Source organism: Pristiophorus japonicus, chromosome 23, assembly GCF_044704955.1.
Source record: "Pristiophorus japonicus isolate sPriJap1 chromosome 23, sPriJap1.hap1, whole genome shotgun sequence".
Classification (NCBI taxonomy): Eukaryota; Metazoa; Chordata; class Chondrichthyes; family Pristiophoridae; genus Pristiophorus; species Pristiophorus japonicus.
The window spans coordinates 41,498,878-41,512,770 of NC_091999.1; the positions used below are offsets into that span (position 1 = coordinate 41,498,878).

At 46.1% G+C, this 13,893-nt stretch overlaps 1 protein-coding gene across 1 annotated transcript; it reads right to left on the minus strand.

The window, feature by feature from the left end:
* Positions 1-11,683: 11,683 nt before the first annotated feature.
* LOC139235652 (U7 snRNA-associated Sm-like protein LSm10) lies at positions 11,684-12,111 on the minus strand. The gene has a single exon (XM_070866702.1). It carries the CDS (start codon positions 12,059-12,061, stop codon positions 11,684-11,686), a length of 378 nt encoding a protein of 125 aa, XP_070722803.1. The 5' UTR covers positions 12,062-12,111.
* Between the last annotated feature and the right edge of the window lie 1,782 nt (positions 12,112-13,893).

The following is a 13,893-nucleotide window of genomic DNA, read 5'->3' on the forward strand; positions in this document are numbered from 1 at the left end:
AGCACTTCGAAGATCTCCTTAACCGAGACTCTGCCTTTGACTCGAGTGTCCTCGACTCCAACCCACAGCATGCTATCCACCACCATCTCAGCAAAACCCCAGCCCTGTACGAGGTAGAAAAGGCCATCCGCCAGCTCAAGACCAACAAGGCAATGGGAGTGGATGAAATAAGTGGATGAGGCACTAAAGTATGGCGGAGAGGCACTATTGGCACAAATGCATGACCTCATCTCTCTCATCTGGAAGAAGGAGGGCATGCCTGGAGATCTCAGAGATGCAGTAATCGTGATCATCTTTTACAAAGGGGATATGTCCAACTGCGGCAATTACAGATGATTCACCCTGGAAATGCCATCGCTTGAATCCTCCTCAACCGTCTTCTCCCTGTGGCTGAGGAGCTCCTCCCGGAGTCACAGTGTGGATTTCATCCTCTACGGAGTATAACGGATATGAGTAGGTACACATTAAGGATCTCAATACATTCTCCCACCAGACACTTGTAGGGAAGGTACAGCATGGCTTAGATACAGAGTAAAGCTCCCTCTACACTGTCCCATCAAACATTCCCAGGGCAAGTACAACATAGATTAAATAGAGAGTAAAGCTCCCTCTATACTGTTCCATCAGACGTTCCCAGGGCAAGTACAGCACAGGTTAGACACAGACTACACCTCCCTCTGACTTGTCCAGCCATTCCGGGGCAGATACAGCATCAGTGCGATACAGAGAAAATCTCCCTCTATCCTGCTCTGCCGGACATTCCCAGGGCAGGTACAGCACTGGTAAGATATAGAGTAAAGCTCCCCTTACACTGTCCCATCAACCATTCCCAGGGCAGGTACCACCAAGCTCATGGTCTACAAGGCTGTAGTAATACCCGCCCTCCGGTATGACTCAGAGGAATGGACCATGTACAGTAGCCACCTCAAGTCGCTGGAGATATATCACCAATGATGTCTCCGCTAGATCCTACAAATCCCCTGGGAGGACTGGCACAGCAACATCAGCGTCCTTGTCCAGGCTAATGTCCCCAGCATTGAAGCACTGACCACACTTGATCAGCTCCGCTGGGCAGGCCGCATAGTTCGTATGCCAGACACGAGACTCCCAAAGCAAGTGCTCTATGTGGAGCTCCTTCACAACAAATGAGCCAAAGGCGGGCAGCGGAAACATTACAAGGACACCCTCAAAGCCTCCCTGATAAAGTGCAACATCCCCACTGACACCTGGGAGTCCCTGACCAAAGACTGCCCTAAGTGGAGACAGGGAATCCGGGAGGACGTTGAGCACTTCGAGTCTCAATGCCGAGAGCATGCAGAAATCAAGCGCAGGCAGTGGAAGGAGCATACGGCAAAGCAGTCCCACCCACCCCTTCTCTCAATGACTATCTGTCCCACCTGTGACAGAGTCTGTGGCTCTCATATTGGACTGGTCAGCCACCAAATAACTCACTTCAGGAGTGGAAGCAAGTCTTCCTTCTATTTTTCCTCGATTCCGAGGGACTGCCTATGATGATGATGATGATGATGATGATGACAACACAGGTTAGATGCAGAGTAAAGCTCCCTCAACACTGTCTCACCAGACATCCTCAGGTCGGTACAGCGTGGGTTATTAAAGGTTAAATCTCACTCTAGCCTGTCCCAAAACACTCCCAAGATAGGTACAGCATAGGTTAGATACAGAGTTAATCTCCCTCTACGCTGTCCGATCAAACACTCGCACAACAGACACAGCATGGGTTAGTCAGAGAGTAAAGCTCTCCATAGACTGATCCATCAAACACTCCCATCGCAGGTACAGCACGAGTTAGATACTGAGTAACGCTCACTCTGCACTGTCTCACCAAACAGACCCAGGGCAGGAACAACACATGTTAGATACAGAGTAAAACTCACTCTACACTGTCCCATCAAACACACAGAGAGAAGATACAGCACGGATTAGATAAGAGAGAAAAGTTTGCTCTACACTATCCCATCAAAAACAGCCAGAGCAGATACAGCATGGGTTCGACAGAAAGGTTTAGGCTGGGTTTTCCAGAACTTGGGACCTAAGCAACAGAAGGCACAGTCACCAATTATAATCAGGGATGCTCAGGAAGACAGATAGCTCATAGGTGGTTGGCAGGACAGTGGTTGTGGTGCTGGAAGAATTTACAGAGCTAGGAAGGGGCGAGGTCATGGAGGGGTTTGAAAATATTTCAAACCAAGGCGTTGCTTAACTAGAAGCCAATGTAGGTCAGTGAGGACAGGGGTGATGGGTGAGCTGGACTTGGTGCGAGTTAGGGCATGGGCTGCCGAATTTTTGATTAACTCTAGTTTATGTAGAGTCGAATGTGGGAGGAGTGTGTTGGAATAGTCAAGTCCAGAAGTAACAAAAGCATAGATGAGGGCTTCAGCAGTGGATGAGCTGAGGCAAGAGCGGAGACGGAAGACGTTACAGAGATGGAAATAGGCAGTCTTAATTATGCCGTGGATATCTGGTTAAAAAACCTATTTCAGGGTTAAGTATTACACCAAGGTTGCGAACAGTCTGGTTCAGGCTCAGACAGAAGTTGGCGAGAGGGATGGAGTCTGTGGCTAGGGAACGGAGTTTGTGTCAATGACAATTACACATATCAGAATATTTGACAGACTATCACGTGCAAAATGTGTGGATGAGTTTGTAAAATTCAATCGGTTACAAAAACGGGTTACAGAAAGTAATCTATTTCAAACCTTATGCAAGATGCTTCAATAAAGGAGTGGTTCAAAGGATTTCAGTTGAGTTTAAACTGACACACTGCAGTTAAGTCTACTACAACTACAACTCGTACTCAAATGGAACAAGTTTGGGGTTTTATAGAAGGTGAACTAGGTGAGAAATGACATAAGTTAGATTAAGAAAAAGCACTAAAATGGAACAGTCAGTAACAGAACATCAATTAGTCTCCTCTGATCATGGAGGAATCAAATATTCGACACACTGCGCTTGAAATAAAGATAATTTATTGAACAATAATACACAATATTAATCTCCAACTCAGTTATAGGGGTTATTAAGATCATCAGAAACAAAGTAGAGCTGCCAGAGTGAACATGTTTCAGTGCCCAATGCAATCACAGTAAATCGTGTTCTATTTACAAATGCAGCCTTTCTCCTCAGCCCATTCAAAACTGAGATAAGGAGAAATGTCTTCTCTCAGAGGGTAATAAATCTGTGGAATTCTCTGCCCCAGAGAGCAGTGGAGTCTGGGTCATTGCATATATTAAAAGTGCAGATAGCCAGATTTTTGAGCGATAAGCTAGTATAGGTTCTGGGGAGCGGGCAGTGAAGTGGAGCTGAGTCTCTGATCAGACCAGCCATGATCTTATTGAATGCGGAGCAGGCTCGGGGGTCCGAGTGGCCCACTCCAGCTCCTATTTCTCATGGATTCATGTACCCAGCATGCCCCGCGGGGGAGAATGTGCCGCACCCAAAATACAGGAGTTCGGTGCGCAGGCGCCGATCTTGGCTGTGCTTGGAGCATGCGCGGTACGTGTAATGGTGGAGGAGAAACGGTTTGGACAGGCTCCTTAGAAGTGTCCTTTTCAGCGGGACGGAGCGGGATAATGGACCAGCGGGGAGGCTTCATAAACAACCGGTGCCCGCCGTAAGCCCGGAATAATAACCGGAATATCGGCGGTTGCAGCATTAGGTCTTTCTCCCCGGTCACAGGACCAGGTTAACGGCGGCCCTCTTCGTACAGGAAGGCAGGTTCATAGCTCCGCCATCTTGGTTTAGTCAGTAACATAGCGCATGCGCGGCTATCTTGGTGCAGGAATAAAGTGAATGATGTCTGTGTCTGGAACTGAACGCAAACTGAGTCAGCACCTTCAGGGGAAGGGGACCCTTGAATGTAGAACTGAACCCAGCAAGAGTCAGTACCTTCAGTGGAGGGGAACCAGTGAGTGTAGAGCTGAACCCAGCCAGAGTCAGTACCTTCAGGGGAGGGGAACCAGTGAGTGTAGAGCTGAACCCAGCCAGTCAGCACCCTCTGGTAGTGAGAGGGAGGGGAACATGTGAGTGCGGAACTGAACCCAGCCAGTGTCAGCACCTTCAGGGGAGGAGGGGAACCAGTGAATGTAGAACTGTACTCAGCCAGAGTCCGCACCATCAGTGGAGGTGAGCTAGGGGAACCAGTGAGTGTGGAACTGAACCCAGACAGAATCAGCGTCTTCAGGGGAGGAGAGGGGAACCAGTGAGTGTGGACCTGTTCCCAGCCACAGTCAGCATGTTGAGGGAAGTGAGGAGAACCAGTGAGTGTAGAACTGAACCCAGACAGAGCCAGCACCTTAAGGGAAGGAGATGGAGGGGAGCCAGTGAGTGTCGAATTGAACGCAGCCAGAATTGGTGGTGAAAATTGGGAGTGGAGGGAAAACAGTCTATAACATAAGAACATAAGAGATAGGAACCGGAGTAGGCCATTTGGCCCCTCGAGCCTGCTCGCCATTCAATAAGATCACGGCTGATCTGATCATGGACTCGGCTCCAATTTCCTGCCCACTCCCCATAACCCTTTCCTCCCTTATTGTTCAAAAATGTGTCTATCTCCACCTTAAATTATTCAATGACTCAGCTTGCACAGCTCTTTGGGGCAGAGAATTCCAGGGATTTGCCACCCCTAGTTTTAGTTTCCCCTATGAGTGGAAATATCCTCTCTGCATCCACCTTGGCGAGCCCCCTCATTATCAATAAGTTTCAATAAGATCACCTCTCATTCTTCGAAACTCCAATGTGTATAGGCCCAACCTACTCAACCTATTCTCAGAAGTCAACCTCCCATCTCCGGAATCAACATAGTGAACCTTCTCTGAACAGCCTTCAATGCAAGTATATCCTTCCTTCAATACGGAGACCAAAATTGCATGCAGTACTCCAGGTGTGGCCTCACCAATACTCTTTACAGTTGTAGCAGGACTTCACTGCTTTTATAATCTATCCCCCTTGCAATACAGACCAACATTCCATTTGCCTTCTTGATTAATTCCTGTACCTGCACACTAACGTTTTGTGTTTCATGCTCAAGACCCCCAAGTGTCTCTGTAATGCAACTCTTTGCAATTTTTCTCCATTTAAATTATAATTTGCTTTTCTATTATTTCTGCCAAAGTGGATAACTTCACATTTTCCCACATTATACTCCATCTGCTAAATGTTTGCCCTCTCACTTAACATGTCTATATCAATTTGCAGATTTTTTGTAACAACAGCAAACTTGGTCCCTTCATCCAAGTCATTAATATGGATTGTAATTAGTTGAGGACGCAGCACCGATCCCTGCGGCACCCCACTAGTCATGTTTGCCAACTGGAAAATTACCATTTATCCCGACCCTCTGTTTAACCTCTTTTTAACCAATAAGGGAATTAAGGATTATGTGGTGCGGGCGGGTAAGTGGAGCTGAGTCCACGGCCAGATCAGCCATGATCTTGTTGAATGGCGGAGCAGGCTCGAGGGGATAGATGGCCTACTCCTGTTCCTAATTCTTCTGTTCTTATGTTCTAATGTTCTGTTGGTTTGCCAATCCTCTATCCACGTTAATACATTACCTCCAATCACTGTGACCTTTTATCTTGTGCAATAACCTCTTATGTGGCACCTTATCGAATGCCTTCTGGAAATCCAAATACACCACACCCACTGTTTCCCCCTTATCCACCCTGCTCTTTACATCCTCAAAGTACTCCAGCGAATTTGTCAAACATGATTTCCCTTTCATAAAACCATGTTGAATCTGCTTGATTGAATCATGCTTTTCCAAATGTCCTGCTGCTGCTTCCTTAATAAAAGACTCCAGCATTTTCCCAACGACAGATGTTCGGCTAACGGTTATATTGTGTCCTGCTTTTTGTCTGTCTCCTTTTTCAAATAGGCACGTTACATTTGTGGTTTTCCAATCTGTTGGGACCGCCACTAGAATCCATGGGATTTTGGTAGATTACCACCAATGCATCCAATATCTCTGCAGCCACTGCTCTTAACACCATAGGATGCAAGCCATCAAGTCCAGGGGACTTGTCTGCCTTTAGTCCCATTATTTTACCTAGTAATACATCATGAGTGAAAGTGATTGTATTGCGTTCCTCCCGTACCTATAGCCCCTCGCTTATCCACTGCTGGGATATTTTAAGTGTCTTCTCCACGAAGGACTCTTACTATCTGTTTTTATATTTTTTGCTAGTTTTCTTTCATAATCTATCTTCCCTCTCAATCATATTTTTAGTTGTTCTCTGCTGGCTTTTAAAAATGTCATAAACCTTCGGCTGTCCACTTGTATTGGCCGCACTGTATGCCTTTGTTTTCACTTTGATACCTCCCTTATTTCCTTAGTTAGCCACGGATGGTTCCCTCCTCTTACAGCCTTTCCTTCTCATTGGGATATATTTTTGTTGCAGGTTATGAAATATCTCCTTAAATGTCTGCCACTGCTCATTAACCATCCCATTCTTTAGTCTATTTTCCCAGTCCACTTTAGCCAACTACGCCCTCATATCATTGTAGTCTCCTTTATTTAAGCTGAGGACCCTGGTTTGAGAATCAACTTTCTCACCAACCATATTATGGTTGAATTTGAAATTCAACCATATTATGGTCACTAATTCCGAGAGGATCTTTTACTATGAGATCATTTATTAATCCTGCCTCATTACACAATACTAGATCTAAGATAGCCTGCTCCCTGGTTGGTTCCACAACATACTGTTCAAGGAAACTATCACGGATACACTCTGTGGACTCCTCCTCAAGGCTACCCTGGCCAATTTGCTTTGTCCAATCAATATAAAGTTTAAAATCGCCCATAATTATTGCCGTTCCTTTATTACAAGCCTCCATTATTTCTTGATTTATACTCCGTCCAACAGTGTAGCTACTGCTTGGGGGCCTATAGACTCTGCCCACCAGTGACTTTACCTTTATTATTCCTCATCTCCACACAAACTGATTCAATATCTTGATCCTCTGAGCAAATATCGTTTCTCACTAACGCACCGATCTCATCCTTTATTAAGAGAGCTACCCCACCTCTTTTTCCTTTCTGTCTGTCCTTCCGAATTGTCAAATATCCCTGAATATTTAGTTCCCAGTCCTGGTCACCTTGCAACCACGTCTCTGTAATGCCTATCAGATCATACCCATTTGTATCTATCTGTGCCTTCAACTCATCTATTTTGTTAAGAATGCTACGTGCATTTAGACAAAGAGCTTTTAAATTTGTTTTTTTACCTGTTTTTCCTGCTTTTTTCCTCTGTCCTTCCAACTCACTTTCGACATTTTTGCTTTCTAATTCCAGCTTTACTTCCCTCCCTAGTGAATCTATTCTCAGGTTCCCATCCCCCTGCCAAGCACAATTTAAACCCTCCCCAACAGCACTGACAACCCCCGCCCCCCACCCCCCTCACAATGATATTGGCCCCAGCTCTGTTGAGGTGCTACCTGTCCAGAGGTACAGGTCCCACCTCCCTCGAGAACCGGTCCCAATGCATCCAGAATCTAAAGCCATCCCTCCTGCACCATCTCTCCAGCCACGCATTCATCTACTTTATCCTCCTATTTCTGTACTCACTGGTTCATGGCACCAGGAGTCATTTTAAATATTAACCTAGACCATGTCACTGTTTATAATTACACATGACTCTGTCTCGGTTGATATTACATAAGAACATAAGAATATAAGAATTAGGAACAGGAGTAGGCCATCTAGCCCCTCGAGCCTGCTCCACCACTCAGCAAGATCATGGCTGATCTGGCCGCGGACTCAGCTCCACTTACCAGCCCGCTCCCCATAACCCTTAATTTCCTTATTGGTTAAAAATCTATCTATCTGTGATTTGAATACATTCAATGAGCTAGTGCAACTGCTTCCTTGGGCAGAGAATTCCACAGATTCACAACCCTCTGGGAGAAGAAATTCCTTCTCAACTCGGTTTTAAACAGTAGTAGTGATGTTGGGGAGGGCATCAAACAGCAAATTAGGGGTGCATGCAATAAAGGTGCAGCAGTTATAATGGGTGACTTTAATATGCACATAGATTGGGCTAGCCAAACTGGAAGCAATACGGTGGAGGAGGATTTCCTGGAGTGCATAAGGGACGGTTTTCTAGACCAATATGTCGAGGAACCAACTAGGTGGGAGGCCATCTTAGACTGGGTGTTGTGTAATGAGAGAGGATTAATTAGCAATTTCATCGTCCGAGGCCCCTTGGGGAACAGTGACCATAATATGGTGGAATTCTGCATTAGGATGGAGAATGAAACAGTTAATTCAGAGACCATGGTCCAGAACTTAAAGAAGGGTAACTTTGAAGGTATGAGACGTGAATTGGTTTGGATAGATTGGCGAATGATACTTAAGGGGTTGACTGTGAATGGGCAACGTCAGACATTTAGAGACCGCATGGATGAATTACAACAATTGTACATTCCTGTCTGGCATAAAAATAAAAAAGGGAAGATGGCTCAACCGTGGCTATCTAGGGAAATCAGGGATAGTATTAAAGCCAAGAAAGTGGCATACAAATTGGCCAGAAATAGCAGTGAACCCGGGGACAGGGAGAAATTTAGAACTCAGCAGAGGAGGACGAAGGGTTTGATTAGGGCATGGGAAATGGATTTAGAGAAGAAGATTGCAGGGAACATTAAGGCGGATTGCAAAATTTTCTATCGGTATGTGAAGAGAAAAAGATTAGTAAAGACAAACGTAGATCCCCTGCAGTCAGAATCAGGGGAAGTCAAAACGGGGAACAAAAAAAATGGCAGACCAATTGAACAAGTACTTTGGTTCCGTATTCACTAAGGAGGACACAAACAACCTTCCGGATATAAAAGGGGTCAGAGGGTCTAGTAAGGAGGAGGAACTGAGGGAAATCTTTATTAGTCGGGAAATTGTGCTGGGAAAATTGATGGGATTGAAGGCCGATAAATCCCCAGGGCCTGATGGACTGCATCCCAGAGTACTTAAGGAGGTGGCCTTGGAAATAGCGGATGCATTGACAGTCATTTTCCAACATTTCATTGACTCTGGATCAGTTCCTATCGAGTGGAGGGTAGCCAATGTAACCCCACTTTTTAAAAAAGGAGGGAGAGAGAAAACAGGGAATTATAGACCGGTCAGCCTGACCTCAGTAGTGGGTAAAATGATGGAATCAATTATTAAGGATGTCATAGCAGCGCATTTGGAAAATGGTGACATGATAGGTCCAAGTCAGCATGGATTTGTGAAAGGGAAATCATGCTTGACAAACCTTCTGGAATTTTTTGAGGATGTTTCCAGTAAAGTGGACAAAGGAGAACCAGTTGCTGTAGTATATTTGGACTTTCAGAAGGCTTTCGACAAGGTCCCACATAAGAGATTAATGTGCAAAGTTAACGCACATGGGATTGGGGATAGTGTGCTGACGTGGATTGAGAACTGTTTGTCAGACAGGAAGCAAAGAGTCGGAGTAAATGGGTACTTTTCAGAATGGCAGGCAGTGACTAGTGGGGTACCGCAAGGTTCTGTGCAGGGGCCACAGCTGTTTACATTGTACATTAATGATTTAGACGAGGGGATTAAATGTAGTATCTCCAAATTTGCGGATGACACTAAGTTGGGTGGCAGTGTGAGCTGCGAGGAGGATGCTATGAGGCTGCAGAGTGACTTGGATAGGTTAGGTGAGTGGGCAAATGCATGGCACATGAAGTATAATGTGGATAAATTTGAGGTTATCCACTTTGGTGGTAAAAACAGAGAGACAGACTATTATCTGAATGGTGACAGATTAGGAAAAGGGAAGGTGCAACGAGACCTGGGTGTCATGGTACATCAGTCATTGAAGGTTGGCATGCAGGTACAGCAGGCGGTTCAGAAAGCAAATGCCATGTTGGCCTTCATAGCGAGGGGATTTGAGTACAGGGGCAGGGAGTTGTTGCTACAGTTGTACAGGGCCTTGATGAGGCCACACCTGGAGTATTGTGTACAGTTTTGGTCTCCTAACTTGAGGAAGGACATTATTGCTATTCAGGGAGTGCAGCGAAGATTCACCAGATTGATTCCCGGGATGGTGGGACTGACCTATCAAGAAAGATTGGATCAACTGGGCTAGTATTCACTGGAGTTCAGAAGAATGAGAGGGGACCTCATAGAAACGTTTAAAATTCTGACGGGTTTAGACAGGTTAGATGCAGGAAGAATGTTCCCAATGTTGGGGAAGTCCAGAACCAGGGGTCACAGTCTAAGGATAAGGGGTAAGCCATTTAGGACCGAGATAAGGAGAAACTTCTTCACCCAGAGAGTGGTGAACCTCTGGAATTCTCTACCACAGAAATTAGTTGAGGCCAATTAACTAAATATATTCAAAAGGGAGTTGAATGAAGTCCTTACTACTCGGGGGATCAAGGGGCATGGCGAGAAAGCAGGAAGGGGGTACTGAAGTTTCATGTTCAGCCATGAACTCATTGAATGGCGGTGCAGGCTAGAAGGGCTGAATGGCCTGCTCCTGCACCTATTTTCTATGTTTCTATCTTTCTATGTTTAAATTGGTTCCCACGTATTTTGAGGTTGTGCCCCCTAGTTCTAGTTTCCCCGACCAGTCGAAACAACTTCTCTGCCTCTATCTTGTCTATCCCTTTCATTATTTTAAATGTTTCTAGAAGATCACCCCTCATCCTTCTGAACTCCAACGAGTAAAGACCCAGTCTACTCAATCTATCATCATAAGGTAACCCCCTCATCTCCGGAATCACTCTAGTGAATCGTCTCTGTACCCCCTCGAAAGCTAGTTTATCCTTCCTTAAGTAAGGTGACCAAAACTGCACGCAGTACTCAAGGTGCAGCCTCACCAATACCCTGTGCAGTTGAAGCAGGACCTCCCTGCTTTTGTACTCCATCCCTGTTGCAATGAAGACCAACATTCCATTCACCTTCCTGATTACCTGCTGTACGTGCAAACAAACTTTGAGATTCATGCACAATGACCCCCCAGATCTCTCTGCACTGCAGCATGTTATATTCAAAAAGGAGTTAGATGAGGTCCTTACTACTAGGGGGATCAAGGGGTATGGCGAGAAAGCAGGAATGTGGTACTGAAGTTGAATGTTCAGCCATGAACTCATTGAATGGCGGTGCAGGCTAGAAGGGCCGAATGGCCTACTCCTGCACCTATTTTCTATGTTTCTATGTTTCTATGTTGTAATTCCTCCCCATTCAAATAATATTACCATTTACTGTTTCTTTTTTCCAGTTGGATAACCTCACATTTTCCAACATTGTATTCCATCTGCCAGCCCTGATGTCTCCCCATACACCAGCCAGTCCTGATGTCTCCCCATACACCAGCCAGTCCTGATGTCTTCCCATACACCAGCCAGTCCTGATGTCTCCCCATACACCAGCCAGTCCTGATGTCTCCCCATACACCAGCCAGTCCTGATGTCTCCCCATTCACCAGCCAGTCCTGATGTCTCTCCATACACCAGCCAGTGCTGATGTCTCCCCATACACCAGCCAGTGCTGATGTCTCCCCATACACAAGCCAGTCCTGATGTCTCCCCATACACCAGCCAGTCCTTATGGCACCCCATACACCAGCCAGTGCTGATGTCTCCCCATACACCAGCCAGTCCTGATGTCACCCCATACACCAGCCAGTCCTGATGATCCTGCTCCAGAACCAGCACATTGTTATTTTCTCGATGGGAATTCTTTTCTCCCTCGATCTTTCCCCCCGAAGTTACGCACTCGGTGGATTTTCTGCAGTTGGCTGTGGATGATGTTGATCTCATCTGGGATGTGAACATAACGTACATTTCTGCCAGTCACAGAGAAGTTGTCCAGGTGCGAGACTTTGCCCCACCGATCAGTGTACGTCACCTCAGAAAGCCGGACATTCGTGAATGCGTCAACATTATCGACTCGCCCCCTCACCGAGCTCTCGTCTCTCAGCTCCACGGTGGTGATGTGGCCGTGCAAGCCCTGGAGAAGAATGATGAGGCTGTTCTCTGCAACCGTCCGCTCTTTAATGGAGTGGCTCACCGACATGACGCTTGCTTGCAACTCCATGCAATCAGCTGAATGGAAGAGAAAGATCAACTGCAACGCACACGCTTCCCCTGATAGTACGCCAACTCACACAGCGCCTGCCACTGCCAGTCTGCTGTGGCAGGCCCTGGCCCCCTGCCTTGCCCAATGACACTCTGTCGATAAATTCGACTCTGCCTCTGTTTATATTACACTAGACCCCCTGTTCCTGTTTATTTTACACGAGACTGTATCTCTGCTTATAAATAGAAGTATAGAGTACAAATGCATGGATATTATGATTAACCTGTACCAAACACTGGTTCGGCCTCAACTGGAGTATTGTGGGCAACACACTTTAGGAATAATGTGAAGGCCTTGCAGAGGGTGCAGAAAAGATTTACGAGAATGATTCCAGGGATGAGGGACTTCAGTTACCTGGACAACTGGAGCAGCTGGGGTTGCCAGGGGGATACAGTATAAAAGCAGAGAAGTCCTGCTACAACTGTAAAGGGTATTGGTGAGGCCACACCTGGAGTACAATGTACAGTTTTGGTCTCTGTATTGAAGGAAGAATATACTTTCATTGGAGGCAGTTCAGAGAAGGTTCACTAGGTTGATTCCTGAGATGAGGGGGTTGACTTACGAAGAAAGGTTGAGTAGTTTGGGCCTATACTCATTGGAGTTCAGAATAATGAGAGGTGATCTTATTGAAACATAAAAGATACTGAGGGCTTGACAAGGTGGATGCAGAAAGGATATTTCCACTCATAGGAGAATCTAGAAATGGGTGTATAGTTTCTGAATAAGGGGTTGCCCATTTAAAACTGAGATGAGGGGGAATTTCTTCTCTCAGGGGGTTCTAATTCTGTGGAATTCTCTGCCCCAGAGAGCTGTGGAGGCTGGATCATTGAATATATTTAAGGTGGAGATAGACAGATTTTTATGAGCGATATGGGAGTAAATGTTTATGGGGAGCGAGCGGGGAAGTGGAGTTGAGTCCATGATTAGATCAGCCACGATTTTATTGAATGACGGAGCAGGCTCAAGGGGCCAAATGGCCTACTCCCGCTCTTATTTATTATGTTCTCCTTCGAGCATGGAAGATTGAGAGGAGATTTGATAGAGGTGTTCAAAATCATGAGTGGTCTTGCCAGAGTAGATCGAGAGATACTGTTCACATTGGCAGAAGGGTCGAGAACCAGAGGACACAGATTTTAGGTGATTCGCAAAAGAACCAAAGGTGACACAAGAAAAAACCTTCTTGCGTAGCGAGTGGTTAATATATGGATTGCACAGCCTGAAAGGGTGGTGGAGGCAGACTCAATCACAGCTTTAAAAAGGGAGTTGGATAAGTATCTGAAAGAAAAACATTTGCAGGGCTGTGGGGTAAGGGTGGGGGAGTGGGATTAGCTGAGGTGCTCTTGCAGAGAGCTGGCACGTGCTCGACAGGCCGAATGTTCTTGTTCCGTGCTGTAACCATTCTCTGATTCTATGGTTCTAACTCTCTCAGCATAAGCCTCTATTCCCTTCTTCCTCATATGCTGAATTTCAGTGCATCGATACTGGAAACACAGAGCGACCAATCCAGAGCCGCTCTGTATCAGGGTGGGCGCTGGATACGGAAGTCGCTCCCTGGCCTCCTGTGTGCATCTGTTTGTTGCACCAGTTTGAGCTGACGTGCAGAGGGGGGAGAAGCTGTTGGGTTTAACCCCCAGTACCTCTGGGCCCAATCGGGCCCAACAATTTACGATGAGAGACTGTCAACGGCAGGGGATTCTAGGGGAGATTAGGTTGTGAAACAGACACTGTCCGCACAATGTAGAAGAGTATTGTTTTAGGAACAAGAATTTCTGCAGAGGCTTTCAATATAC

Bases quoted from the DNA above. Each gene is read 5' to 3' on its own strand.
- LOC139235652 (XM_070866702.1), bottom strand. From the start codon at position 12,061: ATGGAGTTGCAAGCAAGCGTCATGTCGGTGAGCCACTCCATTAAAGAG.